Source organism: Rhincodon typus, chromosome 14 (genome assembly GCF_021869965.1).
Source record: "Rhincodon typus isolate 14 chromosome 14, sRhiTyp1.1, whole genome shotgun sequence".
Taxonomy (NCBI): Eukaryota; Metazoa; Chordata; class Chondrichthyes; order Orectolobiformes; family Rhincodontidae; genus Rhincodon; species Rhincodon typus.
This window is the reverse complement of record NC_063345.1, coordinates 17,493,433-17,508,959: the sequence shown is the minus strand read 5'-3', so window position 1 is coordinate 17,508,959 and position 15,527 is coordinate 17,493,433. Positions and strand designations below refer to the sequence as shown.

The window sequence follows — 15,527 nt, the reverse complement described above, 5'->3', positions numbered from 1 at the left end:
GACAAGAACTTGTCATCATTTATAGTTACATTGGCCATTAAAGGTTTGGCCAGAAATTAACATTAGGAGATCAGATTCTGGACCTTCCAATGGACTAACAGCAATACGTTCATAAATACATGGTGGTAGTGTTACGAAATTAAGAAAGAATAAAAAGAATGTAACATTTTCTTTTAAGGAATCTGTGAAAACATATTCAATAAGACACAAGATCTAGAAGGGTAAGTTAGCCATAAGGTCAAACAGATGTTTAACTAGTTTTGGAATAATAAAGGGAATGCTGGAAGTTAGGCAAAAGTCATTTCCAGATCCAAAACAATAGGATAAATCTATATTGTAAAACTGATTATTAGTAACCTGGAATGGGGATGGGGAATATTTCCTCAGTTAAGAAATTGTATTCATTTATGAAAAACAGATTTAAGATTTTGCTGAACACAGGTAATATTTCACTCTGATTAGGAATAAAAGTGGGAAAAGATTCAGAAGTAGCAGATGAATTCACTTGATTCTTTCCTTCAGTCTTAGGACAAGTCCAACCCAGCCAATTACAGCCCCATCAGTCTACTCTCAATCATCAGTAAAGTGATGGAGCGTGTCATCAACAGTGTTATCTAGCAGCACCTGTTCAGAAATAACCTGCTCAGTGACGCCCAGTTTGGGTTCTGCCAGGGCCACTCAGCTCCTGACCGCATTACAGCCTTGGTTCAAACATGGACAAAAGAGCTGAATTCCAGAGGTCAGGTGACAGCCCTTGATATCAAGGCTGCATTCAAATGAGTGTGGCATTAAAAATCCCTAGCAAAACAGGAATCAATGGGTATCAGGGGGCAAACTCTCCGATGGTTAGAATCATACCTGACACATAGGAAGATGGTTGTGGTTGTTGGAAGTCAGTCATCTCAGCTCCAGGACATCTCTGCAGGAGTTCCTCAGGATAGTGTCCTTGGCCCAACCATCTTCAGCTGCTTCATCAATGACCTTCCCTCCATCATAAGGTCAGAATTGGGGATGTTCGCCGATGATTGCACAATGTTCAGCACCATTTGCGACTCCTCAAAAGCAGTCCAAGTCCAAATGCAACAAGATCTGGAAAATATTCAGACTTGGGCTGATATGTGGCAAATATCATTCGGGCCACACAATTGCCAAACTCCGACCATCACCAATAAGAGACGATCTAACCACCACCCATTGACGTTCAATGGTGTTACTATCACGATCCCCCACTATCAACATCCTGGGGGTTATCATTGATGAGAAACTCAACTGGACTCACCACATAAATTCAGTGACTACAAGAGCAGGTCAGAGGCTAGGAATACTGCGGCGAGTAATTCACCTCCTGACTCCTCAAAGCCTGTCCACCATCTACAGGGCAGGAAGGAAGTCAGGAGTGTGATGGAATACTCCCCACTTGCCTGGATGAGTGCAGCCCCAACAACACTCAAGAAGCTTGACACTATCTAGGACAAAACAGCCCACTTGATTGGCACTACATCCACAAGCATTCACTCCCTCCACCACCGACGCTCAGTAGCAGCAGTGTGTACTATCTACAAGATGCACTGCAGAAATTCACCAAAGATCCTCAGACAGCACCTTCCAAACCCACGACCATTTCCATCTAGAAGGACAAGGGCAGCAGATACATGGGAACACCACCAGCGTCAAGTTCTCCTCCAAGCCACACATCATCCTGACTTGATAATTTATTGCCGTTCCTTCACCGTCGCTGAGTCAACATCCTGGAATTCCCTCCCTAATGGCATTGTGGGTCAACCCACAGCAGGTGGTCTGCAGGGTTCAAGAAGGCAGCTCACCACCACCTTCTCAACAGCAACTAGGGATAGGCAAGAAATGCTGGCCAGCCAGCGATGCCCACACCCCACAAAGTAAATAAGTATATTAAAAAAAGTATTGGCAAAAAGGATGTGGTGAAATCAACAAGTTCAACTCTAATACTGGCCCCATTATGTAATGGAGTCTGACCTGGTCAGAGAAATGTTCGAGATTAATTAAAATAATTAAATGAGGTCGGCATATTTCAAAGGACATGTACAGCTTTAATAATCATTATATGCACTCAATTTTTAAACAGTTTTAGCAACTTAGTGTACAACATGTGAGCTGCTGGTCCAAACATTTAAACTGTTGTGCAATTAATAAAAAAATATATACAATGCAAATAAATTATGTCAAAGACTAAAGAACACACCTCAGCACTGACCCATTTCCACACAAACTTATCCCATCATTGGAACAAGATGGCTCCCTTGGCCAATTTGGTTGCTCAAGGATTAACATTCCAGAACACCTAAATTTAAACCATTATATCATTGAGGCATGTTACTATTACTTAAACAATATATTTACAATAAAATACAATACAGAAGCAGGAGCAAAACAGGACTAAGATGCAATGGAACTGGAAATCATCAAGAGTGCAAGAAGCCCTCTATAACCCTGACCTTCAACCTTGAACAGTATCATATCCTGGATAGCATCATGTCCTGGACCATTTCACCTCAGTCCAATTTATCCCCTTTTAAAACTAAAATCTCTCATTATTACAAGACATTTCTCAGTTTCAAAACAAGAGTCAATTTGACAATATCGATTGTTGTAATCTGCTTGTGAGTGCAGGATGACATAATAAGGCCAACACAGGTGTTGATTACTATAGGATACACAATGTAACAGGAGACTAGAGGAAGAAAAACATCAGTAGATCAAGGAAGACCTCAGAACAATGAAAATCATACATGGCAGGTTTGTCATTTGAGGAGAGACTGGGTTGATACAGGCCTGTATTCACTGAAGTTTAAGTGAATGAGAAGAGATCTCACTGAAACCTATAAACTTCTGACAGAGCTGGACAGACTGGATGGACAGATTATATTTCCACTGACCAGAAAGTCCAGAACAAGGAATCATGGTCTCATTATACATGGTAAGCCATTTTGGATTGAGCTGAGGAGATTTTTTTTCACTCAAGGCTGGTGCAATTCTCTGCAGAATGCCATGGAGGTCAAATCACTGAATATATCTCTGAGAAAATACAGGTAATATTTCTAAAGGGTAAAGTGTCAAAGGGGTATGGGGAGAGATTGTGAGAATGGCATAGAATTACGGGATAAGTTGTGATAATGTTGAATGGATTGATGGTCAAAATGGCTCACTCCTACTCCTATTTTCTACGGTTCTATGTTTGTGCAGCTTTAGTGGCTGAGAGCTATCTTAATTTCTTTCCCTTTCACTTTTCTCTCCATGTTCAGCCATTTTTGCCTCAGAGTATTGCTAACTGTCTGCCCAAATGGGTAAGAACTGTACTGGAACTTTAATTGAGTCCCTACTGCCCACATGCAGCAGATATCAGTGAGTCTAGGACCAGAGGGCATACTCTCAGAATTAAGGAGTACGGACTTAAAACTGAGATGAGAATTTCCTGTCTGAGAGGGTTGAGTGTCTTCAGAACTCCTTGCCATAGAGAGCAGTGGGACAGGGTCTTTGTGTCTATTTAAGGGTGAGACAGATAAGATTCCTGATCGTTAGTGGAATGAGGGGCTACAGGGAAAGGACAGCAAAGTGGATATGAGGAATGTCAGATCAGCTGTGATCCTTCTGAATTGGATGGCCTACTCCTGTTCCTACTTCTTATGGTCTTATGATCAGTGATGATTCATATGGAAACCCATACTGGCTCTTCATTTTCTATCCTCAACCCGGATGTCGCAACCTCAGGTAATAGTCTGGAATTTGCAGTGGTGACAATAGCAGGGCTCATTGTCACGATTGTGTGAAACTTGCAGCAACTTCTGCCATTGTCACATGAACAGGTAAATGCAGAGATCCCTAAGTTGCTGGCAATGACACAGGGTGAACTGTCAGCAGGATTTCAAGATAGAATCAACGATAAATCACATGTCTGTCATCAACTTAACTGCTTGCAATATTTACAATTGTAGTCAAATTCTTTCAGAACTTTTAGGAATGCAGATCTTTTGAAGAAAAGTATTAACTAAGTTTGTTTTCTGATTTTTATTTTACTTTCTTAATTCAATGCATAAGTTTCGATCTATGTTTTCCTTTCTATACAATTCTTTCAATGAGATTTTTATTCCCTAATTTTTACACCTGGTTTTGGTGTCCGTAAAATACTTCAATCTGATTGATTGATCAGCCTGCCTCGGTCCTGGATGCCACTAATCACCTCCAGAAGGCGCCAAAGGCATGTCAGCCTGCTCTCTCGAACCTGCTAAAAACTTTGTGGGCAGTTTTGTTTTGAGGGCAGTGGCAAGCACCCTTCCTTTGCTGTGTTAACTGCAAAATCTGGGTCAATATATTGAACAATTCCGTGCCATGTACAAACTAAACTATTCACCTTGTTTCTAGTAATGCAGTACACAAGACCAAGTACACAGACAGTTTCATACCCATCAGCAAAACTGTGTGACAGATTGTTACCTACTATGTTTCCCTTGAAGTAAAAGGGAAAGGACTATTTCCACCATGATGACATTCCGTATTCAGGAATCTCTTAAGTGCACTGCTTATATAGACTCCGTCCCTCTTGTGGCTGCATGGAAAGCCATCTTTTACATAGTTATAACAGAGACTTGGTACAGGAGTGGTATCACAAATGGGGCAAGAGTTTCAGCTTGGTGTTTGGTATTAAACCTGCGGCTGATTACCAATCCCCCTCACTTCCTGAATCAATGGTCCTCCATGTTGAACACCAACTGGAGGAAGCACTGGGAGAGTAGCAGGGGAGGGGATGCCATGACTTCAATGCCCATCAACAACAGTGGCTTGAGTGCACCACTGCTGCGGAACTTGCCGAGTCCTAAATCGCAAAGCTGGGTCTGCAGCAGGTGGTGAGGAAACTAACAAGAGGGAAAATCTACTTGACCTCATCCTACCCAATCTGCGTGCTGTCTATCCATGACAGTATGAGTAGAGTGGTCACCTCACAGTCCTTGTGAAGATGGTGTCCCGACTTCACATTAACAATAAATTCCATGGTGTTGTGAATGGCACCATTACCATGCGATATGGGATGGATTTTGAACAGATCTAGCAACTCAAGAGTGGGCATTCATGAGGTGCTGCAGGCCACCACAGCAGTAGAATGGTATTCAACCATAATTTGTAACTGCATGACCTAGCATAGCCCCATTCTACTATCCCCATCAAGCCAGGGGATCAACCACAGTTCAGTGTGGAGTGCAGGAGGGTAAGCCAGGAGCATTATCAAGGATACCTCAAAATGAGGTGTCAACTTGCTTAGGCTAAAACACTTGTGTTCCAAACAGCATAAGCAGCAAGTGATAGATAGAGCTATGTGATCCCACAACCAAATGATCAGATCTAAATTCTGCAGTCCTGTCACATCCAGTCGTGAATGGTGATGGACAATTAAAGAACTCACTGGAGAGAACCCACCACAAATATCTCTGTGCACAAAGTGAAGGAGCTGAGCATATCACGCCAAGGGAAAGGCTGAAATGAGAGGTTTATCAAATCATGAGGTGCATAGATAACGTGAATAGCAAAGGTCTTTTCCCTAGGGTGGGGGAATTCAAAACTAGAGGACGTATTTTAAGGTCCGAGCATAATGATTTAAAAGGGACCTGAGGGGCAACTTTTTTTTACACAGAGGGTGGTTCATATCTGGAATGAACTGCCAGACAAAGTGGTAGATGCAAATACAATTACAACATTTAAAAGACATTTGGATAGGTACATGAATAGGAAACGTTTGAAGGGAAACAAAATCTGAAAGAACTATGGATGCTGTAAATCAGGAACAAAATCACAAGTTGCTGGAAGCCCAGCAGGTCTGGCAGTATCTGTGAAGGAAAAAACAGAGTTAACGTTTCAGGTCCGGTGACCCTTCCTCAGAATTGGACACCGAACCCGAAATGTTAACTCTAATATTTTCTTCACAGATGCTGCCAGATCTGCTGAGCTTCCAGCAACTTCTGTTTTTGTTCAAGGTTCAGAGGGATGTGGGCCAAATGCAGGCAAGTAGGACAAGTTTAGTCTGGGAAATTTGGTTAGCATGGACGAGTTGGATTGAAGGGTCTGTCCTCTTGCTGTATGACTCCATGACTGTATGAAGTGCTGAAGTGGATGACCTGCCTTGGCCTCCATCTTGAGATCTCCAGATGCACAGATGTGAGTCCTCAGCCACCGATATAACGTAATATTAAGAAATAACTGAAGGCATTGAACCCTGCAAAGTTTAGGGGCCCTGACAACATTCTGATAATAATACTGAAGTTTGTGCCCCTGAACTAAGCATGCGCATTGCCAAGCTGTTCTAGTACAGTTAAAACACTGACATCTACTCGACAATGTGGAAAATTGTCCTGGTATGTCCTGGCCAAAAAAAGCAGGCCAATTATCACCCTATCAGTTTTCCGAGTAAAATTATGGAAGGTGTCATCGCCATTCCTGTTTAAGAAGCACCTGCAAAAGAAAAACCTGTTCAGTGACGCCCAGTTTGGGTTCCACCAGGCCACTCAGCTCCTGACTTCATTCAGCCTTGGTTCAAACATGGACAAAAGAGTTGAATTCCAGAAGGGAATTCAGAGCGACTGCATTTGGCATCAAGGCAGCATTCACCTGAGTGTGGCACTGAGGACTCTAGCAAAATTGGAGTCAATGGGAAACTGGGGAAAAATCTCTGCTGGTTGGAGTCATACCACACACAATGGAAGGTGATTGTGGTGGTTGGAGTCAATCATCTCAGCTACAGGACATCTTTTCTGGAGTTCCTCAGGGTACTGTTCTAGTCCCAACCATCTTGAGCTGCTCCATCAACAAACTCCTCTTCATCCTAAGGTCAGAATTGGGGATGTTCATGGATGATTGCTCAATGTTCAGCACCATTTGTGACTCCTCAGGTACTGAAGCAATCCATGCCCAAATTCAGTAGGACCTTGATAACTTGGACTCATGAATCAAGTAAATTTGTGGCATACAAGTGCCAGTTAATGATCACTGCCAATGAGAGAGAATCTAACCATTGCTATTTGATGTTTAATGGCATTAACCAGCTATATAAACATAGTGGCTACAAGAATAACTCAGATGCTAGGAATTCCAATGAGTAGCTCACCTCCTGACTAACAACTGTGAGGCTTAGGAGTGCTGGATGGATGGAGCTTGAACAATACTCAAGACGCTGGTCACCAGGACTAGCAGCCTGGTTGACTGGCACCCCATCCATCACTTTGAACATTCACTCCCTTCACCACTGACACACAGTGGGCAGCAGTGTATACCATCTACAAGATGCTCTACAATAACACACCAAGGCATCATCTCTGAAAACCTCTACCACCTTGAAGGAAAAGGACAGTGTAAGCATGGGGACACCATTACCTGCAAGTTCACTTTGAAGTCACACACCATCCTGACTTAGAACTATATTACTGTTCCCTCACTGTTGCTGAGCCAAAATCCTGGAACTCCCTTCCTAATTGCACCTTAGATATCTCTACACCCCAGCAACTGCAGAGGCTTAAGAATTTAGCTCACCGCTGCTTTTCCAGGGCAGTTGGGGATGGGCAATAAATGCTGGTCCGTGCTGATGCTAACAGCCAATGAATGAATAATAAAGAAAGTAAACTGGTATTGTTGCACAGATGTTCATCCTGATTTGCAAGTCCAGATAGAAAGCTGAAAATCTGCCCTCATGTATTTTTACAACAATTGCATATTTGTACGGAAAGCTTTGCTGAACATTTTCTCACCAGTGCAGTGCACTTCATCAGACTCTTGAATTAACGCTCCTCAAATTTAAAGTACTTGTAAGAAAAAAATGCTTATGTGAGATGGTGCAAAACTGCAAGCAGGAGGGTATTTCATAATGCAGAACTTGCATGGTAAACCTCAACTGCACTCCAACAGTTCTCATCCTCATTCATGCAGCATTTTAATGGATTTCCTCTAAGTTTCAGTATTCAACTGTTTCTTCCATATTTCTGGCCACATACTGAGGTTGAAATTAGGACAAGACATTATTGTTTCTCTCTACTTATCCAGATAAAGAATACCTCTCTTCCCTCCCTCCAGTTTCCATTGTGATTGCAACAAAAAACAAAAGCTGCAACATCAATGCCAGTTGAATAATTTGCATTACTCCAGCCTCTGGAGGAGACAGGGACTGGAGGAATCCAACTGATTAGAAATGCAGTGTTAAACTCATCAGGAGAAGTAGACGACAGAGTTTGCTACAAGGGTGACACACTTGTGCACATCCTGCTGATTTCCAAATACAACTCAAAGTAAGTTACGCTTGTTCACACAAGTACGCGTCAGGAAAAAGGGAAACTATCTGATTTGGTAAATAAAAGAAATTTCACTCCAAGCTCCCTATGGTCCTAAACTCTTTATCCCTCCACCCAAACACCGCACTCCCAATTTCATCCTTGGATGAATTATTTCAGGGTACGTTCTTATCATTTTTCTTTTCCTGTGCACTCTGCAGTCCCAAAGACCCCGATTCTATGGAGAGTCGCTTAGTCGCACCGCTCCAAAGAAAGTTGTGTGTTGACTCATGTTAACGACCGTATCTTCGTATGTCATCTTGACTGTGATCTTCTGCCTCGCCTTGAGTAGGCAGACTCCTGCAGTGTAGCAAGTATTGAATTTTGACTTGCGGTTCTCAATGCTGCGTGTGCACTGTAAGAATGGCTTATCATCCACCAGCACCTCATGGCTTGCAAAATCCGTGAAGTTAATGTAATAAACCTAAAGTGAAAAAAAGTAAAATGTGATTTTTTTTGTCTATTCAGCTAACATGAAAGGCTTCTTAATTGTTACATTTTTCCTGTCTAAATTCTCCTTTCTAGTCCACCAGAAATAATTTTATATTTTTGAAGGTGCATTGGAGAAGAACGGATATTTTCTGCTTCTGTAGCTGAAGGAAATGTACAACTATGTTCACTAAAAGCAATGAGATCTCAGTAAATTTTACAGGGTGTTGAATGACCTGTGTTGAGTGAAATAAAAGCAGTACTATTGACGGAAACATGTTGAATTTATCAGCTATCTCTGTACATAAACACATTTAACAAGAACTGTTTTAAATGAGGAAAGCAAAGAAACAGCTGCTCAGAAATTAATCAAAACTGAAAAGAAAGAACTCTATTTCCCCTTAAGTAGACCATCTGATTTCTGATTCATTCAGGAAGGCGAGCATATGGTTTCCTCGCAGTTATCCCATTCTCAGAGATAGCAGATAATCTTTTGGAAACATGTTTTGCACTTGCTGGCTGGAAGTTCATTTCCATGCTAGTTAATCCTCTCTCAATAGAAAATGCTGAAATACAATGTGCATGCACCTCTGTCCTTGAGCATTATTCTTAAAAAACTTGACTGCTATTGAAAAGCTCACCTGCAACTGTGTGATAGTTAAAACATCTCCAAAACAAGTAGAAAATTTCTTCCCAATACTCAGGCCTATAACTTTGGCCATTAGGAAGCACAGATGGCAAAAGTTTTGTTTGATAGGAAGTTCGATGTCTGTCCCGCTCCTAACATTGTGCTTACCAAACTGAGCCATGTCAGAGTCTAAGAATAGAGTACTTTTCACTCAATTTTACTGTTTTTTAAGTAAAGGATTTTTTTTTCTTTGTGGGAATGAAACACTTGCCACATCTTTGAACACAGCATGAAGCTGTCTGAGGTCAGATAAAATGACTGAAATCGTTCAGCGACACAGCAGTTCTGTGCAGTTCAGAGATGGTAGTCAGTCACTTCACTTATGCATGTTAGTGCGTGCAACACACCAGTATCCTCACCTAGGTTTTAAATCTTTAGAAATGTACAACTTGTGCATAAGTAAATACATTCACAAGTATCGATCGCTCTTACAGTTTCAGTACATCTAATTTTAACACAAAACCAAATCAAAATCAGAGTCAAACAATTTCACAAATCCTGTTTCCATCTTTTTTGTTCATAAAATTGACCACCTTATTTTCAATGCTATATGTTACCGCAAGTAGCTCAAAGACCAAACATAACTTGCTTTTATATGGTGGCCAACATGCAAGGAAAGAATGCCTTGAAGGCATCAATAGAAAATAGACGGAGAAGTGGATGCTAAGTCATGGCAGGAAAGAGATCAAAAGTTTGAACAAAAAGATGGATTTTTGGAAACTAAAGGATGTGGTAACAGCGACTTAAGCAGGAGTTTACAAGTTATAGAGTCATACAGCATGGAAACAGACCCTTCGGTCCAATTTGTACATGTCAACCAAGTTTCCCAAATAAAATTAATCCTGTTTGCCTGTGTTTGACCCATATCTTTCTAAACCTTTCTTATTCTTGTACCTGTCCAAATGTCTGTTAAACATTGTAACTGTTCCTGCATCTACCACTGACACTTCATTCCACGTACGAACCACCCTCTGTGTGAAAATGTTGTCTATCAGGTCCCTTTTAAATCTTTCTCCTCTCACCTTAAAAATATGGCCCCCAGTTTTGAACTCCCCCCTAACCCTAGGGACCAGAACTCCAGAGTGGGAGGCCAAGACCATCAAATGTTCTGTCACCAAATTTTGTCCTTCACCTTATTCCTCAGAGCACCTTTCCTTAAAACCTTCGCCCCTGGAACTTTCTCTTCAAGCTCTTTCGCTCAAAGGTCTGAAAACTTTGTTAAAATTGGGAAAACTACAGGTTAACTTCTTTTTTACTCCATGAACTCCATCAAGTCCCACTACCAGAATTGCTCTCCATTGGCACATATCCCATTGAAAATCTGATGGCAAAACTGAAAAGGATATTTTCAAGTCTCTGCCAATTATCTTTCATAAGAAGTATTGATAAAATGTAAATATATGTGCCTATTCTCTCTCCTTGCCAATCCTTTTCTTGCCTGGTGCATTGCTCCAAGTACGTTTGTGCCCTGTGCTGGTAAATTCTTGGGAGATTATTGAGTGAAGCTCAGGAATATAAAGAGCATTGAGGAATGCCAAGAGCTCATCGGGAAAACTGCGAGTATCAACCAGTGTCCTACCAGTGAATCACTTGAGTGTTGTCATGTGCTAACCCTCTGCATCCGAGAGGATCTGACATTTTTGATCTTCAAACATTGTGTGCAAGTTTTGCCAGATCAAATGGTGCTTGTATCGAATTTAAAGACTTACTAAAATAAACATTAGCCTGAGCTCTATTTTACAGCAAGCTCTTAAAGAATAAATGCAAAAGAACACAAATATGTTATGAAAAACAGATTACAGGAAGATCAAACAGTGTATGCAGATCAGCTAGGCATAAATTTGTTTCTTTCTTCTTTAGTTCCAAGCTTAATCTTTGCAAGGTTTGCCAACGTTCTCTGCTGTTGCTGTTTTCAATTTAAATAGTGTAGTTTGACACCATCTCATCCACTGCTGATGATAAATACAACAGTCAGTTACAATACAGCACACTTTCCCTGCTCTTCCTTCTAGCTTCTTCTGTCTTGGCTCAAAGGTGTGTGTTAGCAGCCAGCTGAGCTGCAATGTTGTTTGTAATTTAAGAGTACATTATCTTCTCCCCCGCCTTTTGTTTTAAATCTGTGCTTTTTTATCGTCTACTGTTATGACAGAAAACAGGCCACAAGATCGCCAAGTCAATTAGTGTATCAGTTTTTAAATTCATGCCTCTGCCCATGCCATTTTAGCTTAAAATTTCTGACTTTTCATTCATGTAGTGACTTTTAACATTGCAAAACATTCAATGGCCCTTCAGTGAAGATTTGTCAAATAAAATGTCACATTAAGTCAGGAGATCAAAAGCTTGGCCTAAGAGGTAGGCTTTGAGGAGCCTTACAGGAGGACAGTGAGTTAGAGGGGCTTACAGTGGGACTTCCAGAGCTTTGGACCTGGACACCTAGGTTGCTTAGGTGACCAGAAAGACAGGACTGCTGAGATCTCACAATATTGTAGGCCCGGAGGAGATGATAAAGGTAAGGAAATCCTGAAGGCATTGACCGTTTCGTGGGGTATATTGGGTTATATTCGTGGCTTTATAGTGCCACAGTTTTTCTGCTAAACCACGCTAATGACTTTGACATGAATTCTTAACGGATACCATAACCATCTAGATCTTACCAAGCAAACATTCACACTTTGAGTGAGCATTATGATCTCTATTTATTGTTTGCAAGGTTTCTGCAAAATGGGACGATCTAACTGCTCCACTGGGAGCAGACATAATGTGTGAAGCTCATGCCGGGACATCTGTAAGTGCATTTGGCGTCAGAGCTATTTGAGGAGCAGCTGCAGAAGCCTGTGTTCCTACTTAAACTGAAGTTCTGTTTAGTTGCCAGCAACTCTTTGTGATCTTATTCCAGCCCTAGACTCTTAAAGGCATTGATGGCACAACCATATATCTTTGTTTTTGGCAAAGGTGTTTGATATATTATAAACTAGGGGGCTGTATTCCAGTGAGAAATCTCCTTAAAATGGTTACAGTAACTGCGTTGGGAGATTAAGCCTTTTGGGGTGCTCTCACAGGAGGGAGACTTCACAACCTTTCTTATGTGGCTGCTCTAAACACTTGAGCTCATCCTAGACTTCCACTCTTTTGCAGACTATGATTACAGTCAGTGGAATGGGGCAGGTGAACAGAGCAGATAACTATCCTGTTGGGCTTCTGCCAGAGTGATATTTTGGCCATGTACCACACGCCAGCAACCCTCATCAGCTACAGTTCTGTATTTGCTAAAAACAAAGAGAAAAGTTTTCTCTTCAGCTTATAAAGTAGGGTCGGAATAATCCATTACTTCAGTGGTTGGTGTGCAGAGCTAGCGAGCAGAGTTACTGTCCAGAGTGTGTGGTTGTAGGACGTGCAGAAACTGCTAACAGTGATAAGCCAGGTTAACAATTCTAAACTGAATTGAGTTATGACCTATTTCACTATGCCAGAGTCACTGCCCAGACAGGACATTCTCCCCACTTCCATTCCCTTCATGATGCAGTATATGTAGGTTAAATGAAGCCGTCTTGGTTGGAATCAGCAATTAGCACTGACTGGGAGTACAGGAGATAATACAGTAGCGCATTTATTTATTACACCATTGAGGATACTGGATCATATTTTTGTCACGGGAGTTTCAGAACTTAGTGAATTATATATTCCAAGTGGACCCTGTCGCAAACCCCAAGAACTTTCTATGTTTGTTATTCTCCCTTGATGTATGTACGTCTAACCTATAACTTATATTTAAACTTGTATAGCTGCTTGGATTAAAAAAAAAGTACCAGTCCAAATGTTTCACCTTGTGAGAAACCTTTTCTACAATAACATTTTAGACTATATTGTTGTTTAATAGACCAATATCCATATGCTGAATTAGGCAGCAAAAGATTTTCAGAGATTTACAAAGGTTTTTTACAGTTTAGCACAAACTAGTTTCTACCTTGCCCTTATGGATCTACTTCCTGTCCAGAATCCAAATACCATTTCGGTAAGAACTTAACTCTTTGTTGCTTTGTAAATAAACTCATCACCAAATTCACCTATCACCCAGTGAACAAATTACAAGAAATAAGCTCTTGAACATGAAGTCATCTGCTCTGAAGCAACTCTGGAGTTGTCCTGGTACATTTAAAGGGGCTTAGATTTCGAACATTGACAATTTTATGAAACCCCCATCCCTTATTTTCCAGTCTCTGTAGTGTGACTTACTGAGGTTAAATACTTAACTCCTAACAAAAGCATAATATTGTGGATGTTGGAAATCTGAAATCTGAACAGCAAGTATTAGAACCACTTAACAGTTCTGGCAACATCTGTGAAGAGAGAAAGAGTTAACGTTTTGAATCAAACATTACTCGTTACAGTAGAGATGTAGAAATGTTATGGGTGTTATTCTGTTGCAAAACAGCACAGAATCAAGTAGAACCACAAAGAAGATCAAGGATAGATTAGAGGGTGGAAGAAAGAAAATCACATGGATGTCACCTAACAGAAGGCAAAGAGAGTGGTTTGTGTTTATAGTAAATCGTCTTTCCAGAGTGTCAATGGTAGACGAAATCATAAATCCAAATACCAAAAACATGAAACTAAAATACTAATTGGCAATTGTGTTTTGAGGATTTATGATAAGATATTATTATATGGAAATTTGAGGTCTAAAGTGAACTGCACTAAGTTTGATTAGTATTCCTATTCTGTGAGAGTTTTGAAGGGAAGTACTTACTCTCATTTTTGAGTTCTGTGTGCGGTGGTGGTTTATCTGGAAATTTGTTTCGATAGGTTTAAGTTGTTAAAACCTCTTGAGGTGAACAGTTCAGCGCTTTGGTAAACAAACGTTATTATAGGGAAAGAAATCAGGCCACTGCCCAGCAACAAGATGTTGTCTGACACAGGGAGACAGAAACAGAAAGTCTCCATTAGAAAGAGAGATTGATTCAGAGAGGGTTAGGGAGCATGCATATTTATTTCAGTAAGTATGCAGGCTTCTATCAGAGAGATCAGGTCTATAGTAGCAAAGGTACTAATAGCTTGGCAGGTTCCAAAGCAGACCAGGTTGAACAGAAGTTCGAACTGGTTTAATGTCAATAATAGAAAGCTCCCGAAACAGAAAGCTGTGGAAGAGAATATAAAGAAATCCATGTTAAGAAATAGATGGGCTGTGTCAGAGGTTTTTTTTTAAGGGTCTCAGGAAGACACATTAACTAAAGAAGACAGCATTGAATTGAAAGCAGAGGCTTGCAAGAAAGAAAGCAAGTACAGACATGTCGACTGAACAATGAACTTTAAAGAGGAAACAGAGTTAACATTCACGGCAGTTTCAGTATTGAGAAGGTTGTGGTTAGGTACAATTACAATATTTAAAAGGTATCTGGATGGGTATATGAATAGGAAGGGTTTAAAGGGATATGGGCCAAATGCTAGCGAACAGACATAGATTAATTTAAGATATCTGGTTGGCATGGACGAGTAAGACAGAAAGGTCTATTTCCATGCTGTACATCTCGATGACTCTATGATTCTAAGTGTTGAATTTTTATTTCTGATACTTGTAATAAGACAGCTTCAAACATTTCTTTGTAATTAACTTTGATCTCCTTTTGTTAAAAGTACATTGGCAGCCTCTTGTGGATATGTGGCTGACCACGATCGTAAGTAAATACCGAAAATAAAATCTGTGGTCCATTAAGCCACATTTCACTTTGAGATCTGACTTGTCCAGTATTACCATCAGCTGGGATCATAACATTTGGCAAAAAAAAAATCTCACCGGAGGGCAGAACTCATTGTTTGGGATCATGGATCCATGTTGAGTCTAGAAGGTTGTAACTACTTGTTGTTTCAGACCATATTCAAGGCCTTTTGGTAACTGGGCCAGGAAGCCATTTTTGAAGAAATCGCCAGGCCATATTAGAGTGTAGGCATGTATGCGAATAGCTGGTATTATTTTAAAAAAAATTAAATCATGCCTTACATAAGAAGACCGTGAGATAACAAGGTGTGGAGCTGGATGAACACAGCAGGCCAAGCAGCATCAGAGGAGCAGGAAG

General features: G+C 40.7%; 1 protein-coding gene across 1 annotated transcript in view; it reads right to left on the bottom strand.

Annotated features, from left to right (window-relative positions):
• Positions 1 to 6,029: 6,029 nt before the first annotated feature.
• The window catches only part of LOC109935875 (ectodysplasin-A-like), an 86,624-nt gene continuing 77,126 nt past the window's right edge, over positions 6,030 to 15,527 (bottom strand). The window contains exon 7 of the mRNA XM_048605175.1: positions 6,030 to 8,763. Coding sequence (XP_048461132.1) covers positions 8,518 to 8,763 — 246 coding nt within the window. The 3' untranslated portion in view covers positions 6,030 to 8,517. The remainder of the gene's footprint in view (positions 8,764 to 15,527) is intronic.